Source organism: Schistocerca serialis, chromosome 1, assembly GCF_023864345.2.
Source record: "Schistocerca serialis cubense isolate TAMUIC-IGC-003099 chromosome 1, iqSchSeri2.2, whole genome shotgun sequence".
Classification (NCBI taxonomy): Eukaryota; Metazoa; Arthropoda; class Insecta; order Orthoptera; family Acrididae; genus Schistocerca; species Schistocerca serialis.
Window position 1 is genome coordinate 389,281,681 of NC_064638.1, and position 21,036 is coordinate 389,302,716.

The window sequence follows — 21,036 nt, forward strand, 5'->3', positions numbered from 1 at the left end:
AGAGAGAGAGAGAGAGATATACAGATGTTGTGAGTTAGTAAGTTCTACCCACGATCTTGTGCACATTACAGTCACTACAGCAATGGAAATTATTCTACGGAACGGAAGGGGTTGTCAAGGAGAAACTTTTAGTATGTTTTGAAATTTTCCTTTGCTGTCTGTCAGACATTTTATAGCACTGGATAAGTGACCAAAACATCTTGTTGCAGCGATGTGCACCCCTTTTCGTTCTAAAAGCAACCTTAATGTGGAGTAATGAATATCATTTTTCCTTCTGGTATAGTAATTATGTATTTCATTGTCCCTTTTGAACTGTAGGGAATTATTTACTACAAACTTCATGAGGGAATAAATACACGGTGAAGCAGTAGTCAAAATGCCTAATTTCTTAAATGGAGTCTACAAAAGACGATTACGGGTGAGCGCGCATATTTTTCTTACAGCATTTTTTGTGCAATGAAGACTTTCTTTCTTAAAGATAAGTACCACAGAACATTATTTCATTTGACATTATTGAATGAAAGCATTGAGGAACCCACATGTGATTTTGCCCTAGTCACCATATGATACATTCACTGCTTAGAACACCCTGCAGGCAAAGTACCACCTAATCACTCCCGAATTATGAAATAACATTTTGAGTAAGCCTGGAGATATGACAGTGCTCGTGTGATTGCCCAAATCAAACATCAAATTCACTTCGTAATTAGTCTATCCATTAATTTTGTGTTTTCAAATCCATTCATTTCAAATACAACTCAATAACCACATAAATGGAAGATAAAGCTCATAACCAACTGAAAAAAATGACAAATATATGATTACATTTAAAGCAGTCTAACAGGTGTACCAGTATGAAATGAGCGGTTTTTTTTTTTTTTTTTTTTTTTTTTGTGTGAAAATGAAACACTAATTTTGAATTGAAAAGTAAAAACATTTTATTCAAAGTACTGACCATTGCTTTGTATACATTTTGACCACGTTTCTGGCAATTTGTGGACACTACACCAATAGAAATGTTCGTCTTTTGAAGCAAACCAATCAGACACCCAATTTTCGACTTCTTCGTAGGAATTGAAGTGTTCCTCAGCCAATGCGTGTCCCATTGATGAAAACAAATGGTAGTCGGAAGGGGCCAAGCCTGGTGAATACGGCAGGTGGGGTAGCAGCTCCCAGCCAAGTGTTTTGATTGTATCCTGAGCCAGTTTTGCTTTGTGTGCAGGTGCATTGTCGTGTAAAAAAATTACTTTGCCATGTCTTCTGGCCCATTCTGGTCTTTTTTCGATCAACGCATAGTTTAAATTGATCATTTGTTGTCTGTAGCGATTAGTATTCACAGTTCCACCGCGTTTTAGAAGATCATGATACACCACACCTTCTGATCCCACCAAACACAGAGCATTGTCTTCTTGCCGAATCAATCTGGTTTTGCAGTCGATGTTGATGGTTGTCCCAGATTAGCCCATGATTTTTCCCATTTAGGATTCTTAAAGTAAATCCATTTTTCATCGCCAGTAACAATTTGATGCAAAATTGATTTTCTCTCATGTCTTTGAAGCAAAATTTGACAAATAGTTTTTTGGTTTTCCATCTACCTTTCATTCAATTCATGTGGCACCCATTTTTCACACTTTTGGATCTTTCCCATAGCTTTCAAACGGTCAGAAATTGTTTGTTGTGCAACATTTAGCATTGCTGCCATTTGCTTCTGACTCAAAGTATCATCTTCATCCAATATTGCTTGCAAATTTTAAAATTTTCCCGGTGAATTGACTGTTCAAACAAATTTCGGGCTTGCAGCCCTCGTGGTGTGTATAAAGATAAGATGTATGGTCTGCTAAGTGACTCTACCTATAGGAGGATTGATTACGATCCTACAGGACGTGTGCAACGAAAAACTTCAGCACTATTAAATTCCTCCTCCTTATCGCAAGAGACCATCAAGAGGTTAAGACCACACGGTTGTGTACCTCCAAGACTGTATGGCCTTCCAAAGATTCATAAAGAGGGTCTTCCTCTGCGTCCAATAGTGAGCAACATTGGAGCTCCTACATATGATTTAGCTAAACATCTCGCTTCCTTACTGAGACCTTTCGTAGGCAAGGTGCTCACATCACATACGAAAGTCAGCTGATTTTATCAATCGACTGGGGGCTCTACGTCTTAGCAGTGTAGACCTTCTACTAAGTTTTGATGTGGTCTCACTTTTTACAAAAGCTCTTGCAGATTCTTTGACACTGGTTGGTAACATGTTTCCTGTTGATATCACTGCTTTGTTCAGGCACGCTCTTTCCTCAACTTATTTTATGTTTAATCAAGAATATTTTGAACAGACTGAGGCCATGGGTAGTCCCCTGTCTCCTTTGGTGGCCAACCTTTTTATGGAGGATTTTGAAGAGAGAGCGCTTGAATCAGCTGCCCTGAAGCCAAGAGTTTTTTGGCGGTATGCGGATGACACTTTCATAGTGTGGCCTCATGGAGAAGATAAATTAATGGAGTTTCTACATCACCTCAACTCCATTCATAGCAACATCCTGTTCACCATGGTAATAGAGAAAGATGGTTGTTTGCCTTTCTTGGATGTCCTGGTTCAAAGGAAACATGATGGTTCTCTAGGGCATTCAGTTTACCGGAAACCCACTCATACTGATTTGTACCTGCAAGCATCGAGTTACCATCACCCATCACAAACCATGAGTTTGCTTAAAACACTTGTTCATAGAGCTCATACTGTCTCAGATCTAGATAGCTTACCTCAAGAACTCGCCCATCTAAAGACAGTATTCAGCGAAAATGGGTATTCCATCCGGCAGATTAACAGGGCACTAACAGTTAAAACTAAGAAGCAGGAAGTGAATAAAGAGGAGAACATGCCGGAACAATCTTTAGCTTTTCTTTCGTTGGCAACACTTCGTTTCAAATAGCAAGAATCCTCCGAAAATTTCAGGTAAAAGTGGTTTTCCGCCCACCATCAAAGATTGCGGACCTTGTGGGATCAGTTAAGGACAATCTGTTACTACGAAAGGCCGGAGTTTACAAGATACCGTGCCAATGTGGTATGGCTTACATAGGTCAAACCACACGCACCGTGAAAGAACGCTGCACTGAACATCGTTACACCCGCCTTTTACAGCCAAGCAAGTCCACTATTGCTGAACATTGTATTTCTACTGGATATTCAATAGAGTATGAGAAAACAATGATTTTGTCCACAGCAACGTCTTTCTGGGACTCCAATATTAAAGAATCTGTAGAAATACGACTGGCGGAAAATCTGTTAAACCGTGACAGCGGCTACCAGCTGGACAGTGCATGGAATCCCATCTCCACGATTTGCTCAAATCGAAAACGACAGAGTGTGTTGACGGCCGTGGCAAATAGCAACGAAGAGGGCGTATGAGTTCCGCTATTCCACCAGCGAGGGCGCTGCCGGCGGGCAATGTGGTTCAACTATCAAGCTTTCGACGCACGCGCAGAATAGTTACAGCACGCTATACATTGCGGAACGGAAGACATTTTCGCCAGTCTGCGATGGCTCACCTGAAGATGACTGGCAGGTGCCCAGTTGAAATATCGTGCGAAGTATTGAACGACAACCGGGTGCAAGCCCGAAATTTGTTTGAACAATATTGCTTGCAATTCGGCATCTTCGAACTTTTTTGGTGGTCTTCCACGTTCTTCATTTCTTACATCAAAATCATTATTTCTGAACCGTTGAAACCATCTTTTGCATGTTGCTTCTGATAGAGAATGATCACCACATGCCTCAACAAGCTTTCGATGCAACTCTGCAGTACTTTTTTTCAAATGAAAACAAAAAACTAATGCTTACCGCAAATCATCACTTTCTGGTACAAAATTCGACATTGTTAACATGATGATGTTTGTTCCATGACTTGATGTATACTAAATATCTTTGACGGATGTCATACCAACCAAACAAAAAAAAAAAAAATATTAAGGCTCGTTCACAACAAATGTTCCCTATCGATACATTTGTATCTTAACGCTCATTTCATACCGGTACACCTGGTATATCATTTTATTCCATTATTTTAAGGTAAAAGTTAATGCAAATACTTACTTCAAGGCTGTCCAAGTATGTCAAGATACTTGGATGACGCAGCGTTTTCAGTCTTTTAACAGCTGCTCTTGCAACATCAAACTGAGTTTCATTACCAGTCCGCAAATCAAAGACAAACACTGAAACATCTTCATTTGTTCCCTGTAAAGAAACCTCATAAGAACTTACACAAAATGATTTCAAAACTAACATGCTCAAGAACATCAGAAAGTACATAAATGCTGATTTATGTGGTAACTCAATGTTAAAACAAAATTTGATCTTTTCATCTTTTTACACATTTTACATTATATGTTGAATGTCAGCTGTCAGTCTCTTTGCATAAGGCACCAATAACCTGCAATTATTCCTGAATTTTGTGACAATCTCCTAATCACATAATCTCTTTGTGGGACAACTTTGCTACTATGCTACCTTACAGTATGTGAGATGCTCCTTTTACTTGTTGACAATGCCTTCCCATTAACAATGATATACCCAATCCTGGTTGCTATGAAGCCTACAATCTGACCTCATATCTGTTCACATACTCTTTATGAATGCTTATAAAGTGATATGTTCAGTCCTGGAAACTTGTCACTGTGTTATACGGCCCGCTTACTGCACAGTATCCAGACAACTCCATTGAGTATACATTTTGGCAGCTCCCTTTAAGGGAAAAATAGTCTCTGAAACGGAAATAATCATGATTCTCAATAGGTTGTGTCCACTAGGAGGCAGTAACATTTATATGTTTCTGTACCACTGATACTTGTAGGACTGTTGAAGGAGTGGGGCAAAGATAGAGGAAACATGGCTGAGCAGTGGAAATGATACCAAGGTAGTGTTGTATGTGTCACATGGTCGTTACAAGAGAGGCCTGAAGCTGCTAACAGTCTGCAAAGGAAAGGTTGAAGAAGTGTTGGACAGAATTTATTAAACAGATTCCCAAGGTTATCAAAGTGAACAGGCTCTAAATGGACTGTAAACGGCACACATTGTTATATTCCTCTAGATACATTTTATTGTAACTGCCTGCCTATCTGTGGTGAGAAAAAATGGCGAGACCCAATACTGACCACTGACTAATGCAACTATACCACATACAGCTCTCTTAACAGGAAGGAGGTTGCAGCATCTGAACACATGGGCACAAAAGGAGTTTAGAATGGACCTCCCAAATAAAAATTCATCTGTTCAGTGTTAGGAGCTTTAGCTTCTCAACATGGATTCTACACACATTACAGTTCCACTATAAACAGAAGCCATCCTATTATTCTATATCTACAGTCCTTGAGCAACATTACAATGTATGGTCAATTGGGTACAAGTTATTTCACTCTTCGATTTGTGAATGTGAGTGGGAAGAACCACTCTTGGCAAGCCTCCATACACACTCAAATACACCTGATTGGTTGATTGGATGATTAAAGGCATGAGAACACCAGGTCATCATTCCCTTTTTCCACAAACAGACGGGTCTACTATACCGCAGATCACAGATAGCTTAACATGTAAAACCCAGGGGAAGAAACCCCAAGGTCTACAAAACGTCAAAGAAGGTGATATAAGGGGCAAAAAGAATAAAAGTGAGACAGAGGTAGAAGATGGGCAAGGTGCCCCAACTAGGGAGAAGACAGAAGCATGCGAAAGCAGAATGCAATGACAGGACACACAATTTCCAGTCCATGCCACTTACCAGAGATACCCCACTCAGAAACTGTCTAGGAAAGACAAGCAACACGAATGGGCAAGAGAAGCACAAAGAGACAAAAGATGAACAAGTCTAACAGATGATGCAAGAGGGGGAGGAAGAAGAGTACAAGAGCAGGTAAAGTGAGAACTGGGCTGGACCACCAAGCCCAGACAGCTGCAGCCTGGTCTGGGCAGAGGAGGCAACAGTGTGTTCTGTCAACCCCTCAATGGACCGATAAGGTTAGGTTAAGTGGCCCTCCCTGAAAGAGAGTTGTAAAAGCCCCCTTCACGAATAAAACGTAAAACTAAGTCAGCCACTGAGGCATCATCTCTTAGTACCAAGGGTAGCGAGACGGAGATTAAGAGCCTGCTGCAGGGCAATTAGGTCTCGAAAGTCCAGCAAAGGGGAACCAGAACAAGAGTGGGGTGGGTCCTCGAGATGGAGGAGATGACCATGAGGCAGTCAAGTATGGTCAATGCGGAGCTGGCAGAAGATAGTAGAGTCCTTGGGAGCGGCCTGCATGAAGGATCTCCACAGATTCGTTGTCTCATTTATCACTTGTAGTTAATTTGGTGAAGTAAGAGTGGGCCTTTTCACATTCCATATTCCTTAAACTTGATGGCATAATACTGATCAGATGTCTGTTTCTGGAATGCCGACCTCAAGAGTCGATTTATTGGTAGCCAGTTTGGCCAAGTTATTAGTGAGTTCAACCTGGGATCTCAACATGGCTGGGGGTCCAGAGACAGGTCACGTAGCATCCACATTTTTCAAGGGCATGACTAACACATGTTGAGGGTAATACTGGTCGAGAGCTTGCAAACTGCCCAAGGAGTCACTGCAGATGAGAAAGGCCCCAGCAATGCAGGAACAGATATACTCAAGAGCCTCAGAGATGGCTACCAACTCTGCAGTGAAATTACTTCAGCCATCCAGCAAGGACCGCACTCAGTATGTCCTGCGTGAGAACAGGCAAAACCCACGTGACCAGCAACCATCAAGCCATCAGTATAAATCAATTATGAACAGAGGGATGCACCAAGGATGAAGAAAAATTGGTGATGGGTGACTTTGGGAGAAACTGAGTCTTTTGGACCTTGTGATAGGTCAAGAGAAAGCTGTGGCCGAGAGATACCCCACAGAGGAACTTGTGAGTGGGTCCAGAGGAGAGATGGAAGAGGAAACAACTGAAGTTCAGAGAAAAGAGATTGGATATGGACTGGATTCGTAACCAATGATCTGGGTTGCCATTGTGGGAGATGGATTTCTGCATTTGGAAGGAGTAGTCAGTAGTTTGGATACTTGGAAGAGCTGTGAATGTCATGGGTAGCAAAATTGCTGTTGGCATCTCATCTGCTGCTGCGCTAGTATCAGTCCTAGTCAAGAGAAAGGGAAATTTTATCAAAATTCTATGAAGGCGCAGTTGGACGATGGAGTCTGGGGCTGCTGGCAGAGTGTGGTAACAGTTGACAGTCATCAGGCCAGGCAATGTAAACATGGCACTCGTGGGCACGGAGCTGTGACGGCGGTACTGCACGCACAATCTGTTTTGAGTGGTGCAACAATGAGGCAGGAAACCGCAGTGTTGCTTGAAGTTATTGCAATGTATGAGGCAGGGCACTAAGCCAGAGCTAGGAGTGCTATTTGTAAGTGGCTGATGTGTGGAAATGTATCCCTACCATAGTTTCTGTCTCTCTCTGACACTACGTCAGAAGCGAGGGGAAAACCAGTATAAATAAAGGGCTATTACAAATGATTGAAGCGATTTCATAAATTCACTGTAGCTCCATTCATTGGCATATGGTCACGACACACTACAGATACGTAGAAAAACTCATAAAGTTTTGTTCGGATGAAGCCGCACTTCAGGTTTCTGCCGCCAGAGCGCTCGAGAGCGCAGTGAGACAAAATGGCGACAGGAGCCGAGAAAGTGTATGTCGTGCTTGAAATGCACTCACATCAGTCAGTCATAACAGTGCAACGACACTTCAGGACGAAGTTCAACAAAGATCCACCAACTGCTAACTCCATTCGGCGATGGTATGCGCAGTTTAAAGCTTCTGGATGCCTCACGGTTTAAAGTTTACGGCCCCTTTTTCTTCTGCGAAAAAAACGTTACAGGACACGTGTATCTGGACATGCTGGAAAATTGGCGCATGCCGCAACTGGAGACCGACAGCGCCGACTTCATCTTTCAACAGGATGGTGCTCCACCGCACTTCCATCATGATGTTCGGCATTTCTTAAACAGGAGATTGGAAAACCGATGGATCGGTCGTGGTGGAGATCATGATCAGTAATTCATGTCATGGCCTCCACGCTCTCCCGACTTAACCCCATGCGATTTCTTTTTGTGGGGTTATGTGAAAGATTCAGTGTTTAAACCTCCTCTACCAAGAAACATGCCAGAACTGCGAGCTCGCATCAATGATGCTTTCGAACTCATTGATGGGGACATGCTGCACCGAGTGTGGGAGGAACATGATTATCGGCTTGATGTCTGCCGAATCACTAAAGGGGCACATATCGAACATTTGTGAATGCCTAAAAAACTTTTTGAGTTTTTGTATGTGTGTGCAAAGCATTGTGAAAATATCTCAAATAATAAAGTTATTGCAGAGCTGTGAAATTGCTTCAATCATTTGTAATAACCCTGTATATGGGCAATTTTAGCGCGAGAGAGAGTGTGCCAGGACAATCGAGCGTCGGGACGGACCTGTGCTGGCCTATGTTTATAGGGGCCAGTCTGGCAGCAATGTTAGAAGTGTTTGGCGTAAACTTGTACTTTGTTTCTATGTACTTGTTTGGGCTTTATTCTGCCCCTGGGAACACAACACTGGGACGGGACGGAACGGAACAGCAGCCTGGAACTTGGAGATCACATGGTCTGCCTGAAAGAGGGCAGTGACAGCGGTCTGCAGCGGATCCAGGAGGGGCTCGGTTCCACTCTTGTCTACAGGCCACATTCGCTTTCCACCTGGTGTACCGGGGTTCCGGGATAGGTGTACGCTGTGGGAGACGCAGCAGCACTGCGGCAGTGCCAGAGACAGTGGGTGGGTGTTCTCATCCAGCAAGCACCACTAGCGGCAAGTTGCGACACAGCGTTCAGGAGGGTGCGGGTTCAAGTCCAGTCCTGTCCTGGGAGGAGCGGCGGCCCGAAGGACCAGTACATCCACCTTCGTCCCATGGTTGGACAGAGCAGGCCAAACAGGCGGAGGGCGGCGAGGACCAGGGACGGTAGCAGTCTCCGGAATCGTGGACAGCTACGTGGCACAAGACATGACGCATCGGCAGGCGGCAACCAGGCAGAACGCGGCCGACTTCCAGCTGAGCGGCCTTGATGACAACAGCAGCAGCGTTGGCATACCAGGAGTTGCTGAGCCAACTGGACTTGCTGCGGGCAGCACGCTAACATTCATCGAATACTGCAAATTAGCTGAATAAAGCAATGCTACCGAATACCACTGTATCACTCTACACCACCCCTCAATGCTCTTGAACTTGCTCGGACTCCTGATAAAATGTGGAGCAGTGGGTTCTGGCTTCAGTTCAGCCGTCTGGAGTCCCGGGTTAGACCACTGACCCCGCAACAGTGGTGTCAGAACTGGTGCCGGTTACAATGCTGGTACCGGATTTCAACTCCCACATCTTGTGTTGAGCAAGTAGCATTGAGATCTGCCTGTGCAGAGGGGTTGTTGAGGTGTTTGGTTGCGTTCATGACAGGTGGTCGTGCACTTCTTGTTATGTCTTGTCGTTCAGGAGGTGTTTGTCCATACCAGTATAGGGAGGAAAGCAGGACTGTTCACCTGCACATGAGCACGATGTGGATGGGTAAGTGACGTTTGATTTTTTTTTTTTTTTTTTGTCATTTTTTGTGTTTTGAAGGGTTAAGTATGAATTAGGATGGACTTTTTAAAGGTATGTTTTGTAAGGCAGGAGGAGCCTGTAGATTTGTCTGGATTCAGATGAAATGGGGGACATGATAACATAGCGTCTAAGTGATGTAATTTTTGTAACCTGTCAGGCCATGGACTACCATGTACAAAGTGGGTACCAAAGAATTGTTTTATTTGTAAGAGGTTTGTTCATTTGGCGAGCAATTGCTCAGAATGTAGATGGGCAATGATTCGCCACAAGAACTAAGTTAAGGTGTAGCAGAGTGAAATAAATGGCAACAGTGGAGCTATAAGCGAAATGGTGGAAACACAGCAAGCAGAGGCTGTAGCAGTGACTACAGTGGCAGTGATTACAGCGGAAGCTGTAGCCACTCTAACAGAGCAAATTTGGGTATTGTCAGAGGCGAGGACATGTGAAAAAGAAAAATATGAAGAACTAGCATGGAGATTTGAAGCATTGTGAGCAGGGGAAGGGACGTCGGGTGAAAGTAAATTACAGGTCATGGAGTGTCATAGACCGTTTGACCTGGCAATCGTGGCATTGATTAACCCCTTTTTGGATAAAGCAACAAAGGATGTGTCAGTATTCCTTAATAACATTATCACAATGGCTGAGGCCAATGGGTGGCCGGATGTTGTAATGCTGAGAGTGGCGAAATTGCACTTGATAGGGGATGCCAAGTTGTACATATTGTACCATGAAACGTTGAGGCTGGGTTACGCCAGAGGTACCAAAAACAGAACAGTACCAGGTTTTTTCGTGAAAAATTAAGTGTGTTAGTCATGAGGAGAAATGAGACTGTGGAGGTTTTCTCAGACAGGATTTGAAAACTGAATGCACAAATGTTCGAACTTTCACAGAACGGGGAAACTAATAGAGTGCTGTTACAAGAGGCCGAGAACAGGGCGTTAGGTGTGTTTTTGAGGGGTGTACCACTGGACATGTCACGTCGAGTGAGAATGGAGAATCCCAGTGATCTTGCGGCAACTCTAAGAATTGTCACATACTTAGAGGAGGTAGATTATGCGACGAAGCAAAGGGTGGAGCATAGAGTCGTGGCAGTGGAAATAAATTGTTTCGGTTGTGGCCAAGTAGGGCACATTCGGAGGCAATGTCAGCATCAGTTGCGGTGTTACTCATGTGGGAAAATGGGTCACTGAGATGTGAACTGCAGGAGTAAAAGTGGGCGGGAGCCTCGGCGGCAGCAGGCATTAAATGAGAACGGGATTGCTTCAACCGTCTGAGAGCAGTCCCAGTGAAATTAGGTAATGCGCTTGTAGGTGCACAGACGGAATGCTGCTTATTAGGCTTGGTGAACAGAAGGGAACAAAGGTTTCTGTTTGACACGGGAGCACACGTGTCTCATTAGTCTAGACTTGGATAGCACGAGAAGGCTTGAGCCACCACGTTATAGGTTACAAGGGGTGGGAGATAATAAAGTGGAGTCATTGGGTACGTCGGTACTTCAATTCGTGATCCCATGAACTAAGTTTAGTGAGCAGGTAGAGGTGTTAACATAAGTAGGTGAGGGGTATTCGGTGATTCTCTGACTGGACTTCCTTGACAAACATCGTGCGAAGATAGATCTCTGGCAACAAACAGTGGAACTCGGTGGAACAATGTTTTGCATGGGGGAAATGGTTGCAAATGGATGAATGTCGCAAGGCACATTTAACATGAAGGTGACGCCAGCTAAACTGCAAATGGATTCGTTAAAGGTCGACCAGCAGGATAACATACCGGCAGATACAGGGAAGGTAGTTTGGGTTTCGATAAATATGAACTTGCCAAAGGAGACGTTGTACATGGTGGATCCACTCTCGAGTAATGAGGAGTTGGATAATGCACACTGTTTCATGCAAAGGAGTTTAGCTCACGCAAATTTTGCGAAAGGAGATTATAAGGTTCCTATAAGTGTAGATAACTTCAGCAGAGCGGATTTTACCTTGTCGAAAGGGCTGTTATTGGCCGCATTGGGGGTTTTTGATGAAGATGACCTCGATAGGGAGGATTTAGAGGCGAGCCATAAGCAAAACTCCAATGCAGCACAATTAAGGGGAAAATTACAGCATTTGCAGGGAGATGACAGGGTCGTGTTGGAGGAGTTGATATTGACATTTAGCGATTTATTCGGAACGGAGGGCAGGTTACTGGCAACACTGATTACGAAGCATCACATACCAATGGAGGATAACACACCAGTGTTTAGGAAACCATATAGGATAGCACATCATATGCAACCGCTACTAGAGGAGTTTATAGAACAACAACTACGGGATGGAATCATAGAGCATAGCGATAGTCCATATTCAAGCAATGTAGTTCTCGTACCTAAGAAGTTGGTGGATGGTACAAGGAAATATAGGTTTTGATGTGATTATAGGTTTCTGAAGATGAACATCAACAAAAGCAAAACTAGGATAATGGAATGTAGTCAAAATAAATCGGGTGATGCTGAGGGAATTAGAGTAGGAAATGAGACACTTAAAGTAGTAAAGGAATTTTGCTACTTAGGGAGTAAAATAACTGATGATGGTCGAAGTAGAGAGGATATAAAATGTAGACTGGCAATGGCAAGGAAAGCGTTTCTGAAGAAGAGAAATTTGTTAACATCGAATATAGATTTAAATGTCAGGAAGTCGTTTCTGAAAGTATTTGTATGGAGTGTAGCCATGTATGGAAGTGAAACATGGACGATAATTAGTTTGGACAAGAAGAGAATAGAAGCTTTTGAAATGTGGTGCTACAGAAGAATGCTGAAGATAAGGTGGGTAGATCACGTAACTAATGAGGAGGTATTGAATAGGATTGGGGAGAAGAGAAGTTTGTGGCACAACTTGACTAGAAGAAGGGATCAGTTGGTAGGACATGTTTTGAGGCATCAAGGGATTACAAATTTGGCACTGGAGGGCAGCGTGGAGGGTAAAAATCGTAGAGGGAGACCAAGAGATGAATACACTAAGCAGATTCAGAAGGATGTAGGTTGCAGTAGGTACTGGGAGATGAAGAAGCTTGCACAGGATAGAGTAGCATGGAGAGCTGCATCAAACCAGTCTCGGGGCTGAAGACCACAACAACATAGGTTTCTGAATGCGAAAACCCTTTCAGACGCATAACCGATTCCGAATATCACACACACATTGGACAATGTGGGACAATATAAGTATTTTACGACGATGGATTCATGGAGTGGATACCATCAGTTGGAAGTAGTGCCAGAGGATAGGGCAAAGACAGCTTTTACCATTCTTGGGGGCCACTATCAGTATGTATGTATGCCGTTTGGGTTGAAGAATACACCGGCAACTTTTCAGCTATTATTAGATGGGATTTTAAGGGGATTGAAACCAAAGACATGTATGGTTTACTTAGACGACATTATAGTATTTTTGAAGGATATACCAGAACATGTATTGCATTTGAGAGAAGTCTTTAGAAGATTGCAGACAGCACAGTTAACATAAAGTTTAGAAAAATGTAATTTTGTGCAAACGCAGTTCAAATATTTAGGTCATGTAATCAGTCAACAAGGGGTTCAAACAGATCTTCGAGTAACAGAAACAGTTCAAAATTTTCCGACACCACATACAATGAAACAATTACAATTATATATTGGGTTATGTTCATATTATTGTAAATTTGTAAAAGATTTTGCTAAAATAGCTGAGCCGTTAACAAAACTTTTAAAGAAAGGGCTTAAATTTCAATATACGGAGGATTATCAGGAAGATTTCGATGAATTAAAGATGAGATTAGTTTCTGGTCCGCTGCTGGTTTTGTGAATTTTGAAGAAGGCTTCATCTTAGGATGTGACGCTTCAAATGGCGCAGTAGGATGTGTTTTGGGGCAAATGGTGAAGGGACAGGAGCATCCGGAGTTAAATAGGGCAGAGTGGAATTATTCCACAACGGAAAAGGAGATGTTGGATGTAATATATGGAATAACATATTTTCGTTGTTACCTTTATGGTAGGAAGTTTAAGGTCATGACAGATCATGCAGCATTGAGAAGGTTACTGGGACTCAAGGATCCTTCTAGACAATTAACACGGTGGGCTCTAAAATTAAGCGAGTTTGACTTTGAAGTAATTCATAAGCCAGGGAAGAAACACAGGAATGCAGATACATTAAGTCACAAATTAGACACATTAGGAGTAATGGGTAAGAGTGTCATGGAATGGCAAAGGGCACAAGAAGCGGATGAGGAGGGCCAGAGTTTTAGGATTCAAACGCATTTCATTGTCAAGAGAAATATGTTGTGTAGAGTTACCAGGTGTGGACCACAGGTAGTGGTACCAAAGAGTTTGAGAGAAGAAGTCTTAAAGCAAGCCCATGAACATGTGCTCTCGGGGTATGTTGGTCATTGAGCAATGGGAAGACAAGTAGTAGAACGATTTTGGTGGTGCACTTGGAGAAGGGATGTGGAACAATACGTAGCAAATTGAGTGTCGTTTGTGCAGCGAGTGGATGTGACACGTGCAAGAATTCCTTTGCAACGGTTACCAGAGGCTTCAAAACCATTCGAGTTTCTCGGGCTAGATATCTGTGGGCCATACAACAAAACACTGGCAGGGTATCATTACCTTTTAATTATAATTGATCACTTTCCGTGGTTTCTAGCCATGGTCACAATACCAGACCAACAGGCAAGTACGGTAGCACAAGCTTTAGTCAGTAACTAGTTATTGAAGTCTAGGGTGCCTGATAGCATAATTATGGATCAGGGTACGAACTTCATGTCCGAATTAATGTCACAGCTGTGTCATTTATTGAGGATTAAAAAATTACGGACCAGTTAACTTCATCCGCAGGCGAATGGGAGAACGTATGAGTACATAAGACAATTTCAAAAATGCTATGTTATTATGTGAATGGAAACCATGATAACTGGGACAATTATCTTCCATACGTGGTATAGAGTTATAACAGTAAAATACATTCCGGGGTCGGAATGTCACCGTTTGAGGTGGCCTATGGAAGAAAGATGCCACTGTCACTTGATGTCCTATGTCTGAAATCGGGAGCTAAAGGGGACACAGTGAGGGAATTTGCACGAACAATATGGGAAGTCTGGAGAGGGTACAGAAAGCCAATACGAAAGCGTTAGAGAGGCAGGAAGAACCGAATAAGTGGTTGGGACCTTTACCACAGTACAGGGTAGGCCAACGGGTACTGATCACGAGTCCATGTACACCTACGGGAAAGACGAAAAAATTCTTGACGAAGTACCAAGGACCATACCAGGTCGTGGACATGACTTCGCCTGTGAATGTTAAAGTGCAGCTGCCAACAAAAACATCCATTATCCATGTGAGTAGAGTAAAGCCTTATAAAGGAATGGTGGACGGATTACCGCAATTACAAGTGACCTGATTGCAGAGGCTAGGCAAAGCAAGTGGAGGAAGGAGGTCTCTCTCTCTCTTTTTCTCGCGTTTTGGTGGATCTGATAATAAGTTGCGTTTTCCTTGTTTGTTGTTTCAGTTTTGTCATTATTTGGGGGAGACTATTTTTGTTTTTTGTTCAGAGAATTCAATAGGGGCAGAGTGAACTATCAAGAATTTTTGAGGATGTCGTACAATGTTGCAGTAACTTGTAGTGGGACGGGGTTTTAGAAATATTACCAGTGCAGAACCTGACATATTTGAACTCCACATTAAAAACAGAGGTTTTGGAAACGTTGCATTCCTTTATTAATGCACAGGAAGGATCTATCACGGTTAATAAAGTATTGGAGCATGTTCAAATGTTGCAACAGCATCGAAACAACAGGATAATGACAGTGGGCATTTCAGCCACAGGGTGTGCCATTTTCTTCTATTTTTCTTCAGTATAGCTTTATGGAGAATGTGCAAACATGCACCAGTGGAGGAGGTGCCAACACATCAGTTGCCTACAGCAGGGGTAACCAGTGTAAACAGTGCATAGGTGTAGAGTCAATGTTTTGATGTTCCCATTAGTTTTAGTCTGTAGAATGTAAGTTTTGTAAACAAGGTATGTTTACGCAGACACAGGCCACATCTATTTTATCTCGATTTTCGAGACGAATCTTGTTGAAAGGAGGGAGGTATGCTGCGCTAGTGTAAGTCTTAGTCGAGGGAAAGGGTAATTTTATCAAAATTAAATGAAGGCGCAGTTGGATTTTGGAGTCTGGGGCTGCTGGCAGTGTGTGGTCACAGTTGACAGCCATCAGGCAAGGCAATGTAAACATGGAACTCATGGGTGTGGAGCTGAGACGGCGGTATTGCACGCACAATTTGTTTTGAGTGGTGTAACAACGAGGCAGGAAACTGCAGCATTGCTTGAAGTTATTGCAATGTATGAGGCGGGGCACTAGGCCAGAGCCAGGAGGGCAATTTGTAAGTGGCTGATGTGTGGGAATATATCCCTGCCATAGTTTCTGTCTCTTTCTGACACTACTTCAGAAGCAAGGGGAAAACCAGTATAAATATATGGGCAATTTTAGCTAGAGAGAGAGAGAGTGCCAGGACAATCGAGCGTCGGGACGGACCTGTGCTTGTCTACGCTTATAGGGGAGAGTCTGGCAGCAATGTTACAAGTGTTCGGCATAAACTTGTACTTTGTTTCTATGTACTTGTTCGGGCTATATTCTGCCTCTGGGAACAACACTGGGGCAGGACGGAATGTCAGCCTGGAACTTGGAGATCACATGGTCTGCCTGAAAGACGGCAGTGACAGCGGACTCCAGCAGGTCCAGGAGGGGTAGGTTCCACTGTAGTCTACGGGCGATGTTCGCTTCCCATCTGACGTACCACGGTTCCGGGCTAGGCACACACTGCGGGAGGTGCAGCAGCGCTCCGGCAGCACCAGAGACGGTGGTAGGTGTTGCCATCCGGGAAGCACCACTAGTGGCACAGCGTCCAGGAGGGCGTGGGTTCGAGTCTGGTCCTATCCTGGGAACAGAGGCGGCGGCCTGAGGGACCAGTACATCCACCTTTGTCCCATGGATGGACAGAGCACGCCAAACAGGTGGAGGGCGGCGAGGACCAGGGACTGTAGCAGTCTCCCGAATCATGGGCAGCTATGCTGCACAAGATGCGACGCATAGGCGGGCGGCAACCGGACAGAGCGTGGCCAACTTCCAGCTGAGCGGCCTCGATGACAACAGCAGCAGCGTTGACATACCAGGAGTTGCTGAGCCAGCTGGACTCGCGAGACAACGCCGCGGGCGGTACGCCGACACTACGCTGCACCCATCAAATACTGTAAATTAGCTGAATAAAGCAATGCTATAGAACACCACTGTATCAACCTGTACTGTCCCTTACGCTCTTGAACTTGCTCAGCCTCCTGACGAAATATGGCGTGGTAGCTCCCGGCTTCAGCTCTGCCATCTGGAGTCCTGGGTTTGATTACCGACCCTGTAGCAATGCAATTGAGGCATCCCAGCCTCCTTCATCAAGCTCTTCATGGGGCTAGTTTGAAAGGCTCCTGTTGCAAGTCAAACCCTGCAGTAATTTATTGTATACAGTATCCACAATGCTGAGGGCAATGCCGAACGAACCATATGAGAGATTCCAATAATCAAGGCGGGATTGTATCAGGACTTAGTAAAGCTGCAGAAGGAGAGTGTGATCTGCACACCAGCACTTTCACTTTATCTGGCGAAGGTGGGGAATCCATATCAACTGAGAACTGAAGACCACTTCTAAAAAGCGATAAGTCTCCACCACACTGAGTAGTTAGTAGTTGGGGCCAAGTTCTGGTTATGGATGAATGATATGTTGTTGTCGGAAGTGCAGTACCCGCGCCTGTACCTTTCGTATGGCAACTTGCACTCAACATTCAGCAACACACGCACGCGCACACACATGCGCGCGCCCACACACACACACACACACACACACACACACACATACATATCAGCATACAAGGAGGGTGATACTGAAGACCCCCAAAGCTGCTGCTAAACCACTGATGGCTACTAGAAAGAAAGGGACACTCAGTACAGAGCCCTGCAGGACAACATTCTCTTGGATAAGGGAAGCACTGTGGGAAGCATCAACTCAAACCTGGAAAGTGCAGTATGACAAGAATTTGTGGATAAAAATCAGGAATGGACCCCACTCATGTACGATTCAAGAATGTGGTGGCTCCATGAGGTGTCATAAGCCTTTTGCAGATTAAAGAAGAGGGCTCTAATGTGTTGTTGTTGGGCAAAAACTATTCAGATGGCAGGGGACTCCAGATAAATCATATTATCAGTAGTGGATCGGTCTTGGCGAAAACCACCTTGGGACGGAACCAGAAGATCCTGAGACTCAAGGAGCCAACACAGCCGCCAGCTTACCGTATGTTCACAGAACGAAACATCCAACTGCTGTACAAAAACGTGAAAGGAATGTACAAGTAGAAAACGCTACATCAGAATTGTTTTGAACAGGGGTAAACAACATTGTAGTGCACTATTTTCATTACTTTTCATTGTATTCAAGGGAGTAGTTATTAAAACACTTAAAGCTGTGGAATCTGGAAATTTAAACATCTTAGTTTGCACATATGATATTGCCATTTGGGGAGACACACAGCAAGAGTTTTAGAGGAAACTAGATTGATTTAATTTAATGAGTACGAATTAACAGAAGAAGAAAACAGGAGTCAAGAGGAACATTCAATACAATAGTCACTTTTGACCAGTGACGTATTGTTAATGGCTGCAGTACTGCCACATTTTGGTGCGAATAATCACAGTTTTGTTGTTAGCTGGTGAAGTTGCAAATTTGAGGGCAAAAAAACCTAATTGTGGTGACTGACTGATCTATAGCCTTGCCTGAGATCTAGATTAGGTTGGAAGGTGACAGTCTGGTTGTGAGATGGCCAAGCCAACAAATGTCAAATTAAAAGAAAACTTGCTGTGATAACAGACTGATTTGCAAATGCCACTAATATCACATTATTGCTGCAACGTTGTTTCCACCATTTGTCACATTGTTCCTATGTCAATGGTTAAACCTGGTGACTCATTTAAAATGCAGGGGTACCTCTTCATCTGAAAACAGTAAAAGTTTGCAGAACACCCAGCCAATGTAACCACAGACTTCACGGAGAAAGAACTGAATATGCAGAAAGTTTCAGTTATTTTTGATGTATCACACCAGAGGAGTGCTGAGTTAGTAGTCCAAATCAGTTTCAACAGGTGCTATGTTCAATGAAGTGCAAAATCTAGTCTGGGATAAAACAGTTCCCATAAAAGCTAAACAGACAACACTCAAGTCATACTTTTGGCCACTAATGATATATGGCTTGGAGATCGTGTGGTATCAAAAAGAAACATCAGCAAACAACAAGCATGTGAAATGAAATTTTTACGATCCGCTATGACGAAGACAAGAAGGGACTACGACAAGAAGGGACTACGACAAGAAGGGACTACGACAAGAAGGGACGACGACAAGAAGGGGCTAAATTAGAAGTGCATGCATTAGGTACAGCATGTAAGCGACCTGTTCACTGGAGGAAAGCTTACACATTGCACAGCTAAAATGGTTTAGGCATGTCCAAAGGATGCAAGATACTGTAACCCATAGGGTTTACTCTGAAATAACTGTACTTGGAAGGAGTCCGCCCTTCAGAAAATAACAACATCGCTGGACATAAAAGATAAAGTTTATAATGATACAATCAGATGGAGATATAGTGTGCACTACAGTCCTACCCAACTAACTGGAAGGGTACCCAGATGAAAATGATGACAGACGCTTTTGACACTCAGATGATCACAAGAAACCTTGCATCATTATATTTATGCACCTGCTTCTCTAGTGTCATGTGACCATGGTGCCTGCTGGTGGGAGGCCCCAGGAAGGTGCAAAATAGTGTGTGCTAGGTATAGGCTAAAATGGAGATTAGGTCCATTGGGCTCCATCCACCTGAGAAATGAGTCTGTTTAAAGTAAATTTCTCCATCAATGCAACTGCTTATACTTTCACCTACTATTAATAAATAATCTTAATAATCACACGAATTTCAAACATCCCTGAAGTTGCTGAACTTCATATTTAGTTCCCTACAATAGGACTTGAACCTGGAAGGTTTATGTTTTATTGTTAGCTTTCCATAACTGGTGTATTCAATCACATTTTATTGTCTAACACACCACCTGCATCTGTAGCCCATGAAAGTTCTATGAAGGTCTATTTTTTGTGATTATTTTATGCTTTCAGCAAGCTACAAATATTTAGGGTGAAGGCTCTAGTTTTGGCCACTAGCCCACTTATGGCCACCTTGATGTCAAAGGTTAATTTTTAAACTTCTCTGGAATACCGGCCAGTTCTACTATAGATTATTATAAACTTTGTGAAAGGCTCTATTCATTTGTCTACATAATCATTCTTTTGTCTGTTTCTGTTTGGAGACACCATTTTTTTAAATGATCAGTGTTGCAGAAGCTGGGCTTTGCAGAAGTTTTCTTTAAGCAACACGTGATCTGTTTTTTTGTATTTTACATGTTTAAATAAAACATCAGAAGAAACTTAATCTGTTCAGAGGTAAGATAAGAGATTATATTTTAATTTCTTTTGAGTTTTATATCGCTCAGCCTAAAAACATGTTATCAAAAGTATGTGGCCATTAACAGATCCATATTTGGCCCTGGTTCCGTGTTATGGCCATGCATGTGGCCGTAAGTGGAGACATATATGAATCCTGTTTTGGTCACTTCTAAAAACTGATACAAAAACATCAATATTAGTGTTCTGTCCTACACTAAGCTAGGCTAATTTTATATAAATAGGCTTATTAAAATATTTTTGGTATTTTTATATCAATATATACCTCATTGTTGGTACTGTCTTGGCATATCATACTAATTTACCAATGCTTATAAGATACAAAATATGCAGTAGACATTATTCAAATGTGCAACATTCTTTAACTCTATCTTTGAGCATTATTTATAGGAAAAATGAGTCAACCAAAGAATAAGAAGTTTCAGTACTCTCCTAGCAAAGTTAAAGATGCTCTAAAGGCTATTGATGAGGGAATGAAGGTTGCTACTGCAAGCAAGTTGTACAAAGTTGCAAGGACAACATTAAGAAACAAAATTTCTGGTGTATCTCCAAAAGAATCTACAGGGCACTGTGGTCCACATTCTGTCTTAGGAGAACAAATTGAAAAAAAAATTGGTGGACTGGGTTTTGGACTGTTCTAGCATGGGATTTCCAGTTACTAAAGAAAATCTCTGTGCATCTGTGCAAAAACTTATCGAGAGTGCAGATATGGAAAGTTGTAAGGCTACATTTACTAATAATCGACCTGGAAAAAAGTGGTACAATGGATTTTTTAAGAGACACAAGGTTCTGTCACAAAACATGCAGAATATATCAATCGGGCTAGAGGTTCTGTTACAGAAGAAAAAATAAGAA

The 21,036-nt window shown here is 42.9% G+C and overlaps 1 protein-coding gene across 1 annotated transcript in view; it reads right to left on the reverse strand.

Moving 5' to 3' along the window:
* Positions 1-21,036, reverse strand: part of LOC126471273 (N-terminal kinase-like protein) — a 123,833-nt gene that overhangs the window by 98,251 nt on the left and 4,546 nt on the right. The window contains exon 2 of the mRNA XM_050099395.1: positions 4,085-4,225. Within this exon, the coding sequence (XP_049955352.1) occupies positions 4,085-4,225 (141 nt within the window). The remainder of the gene's footprint in view (positions 1-4,084; positions 4,226-21,036) is intronic.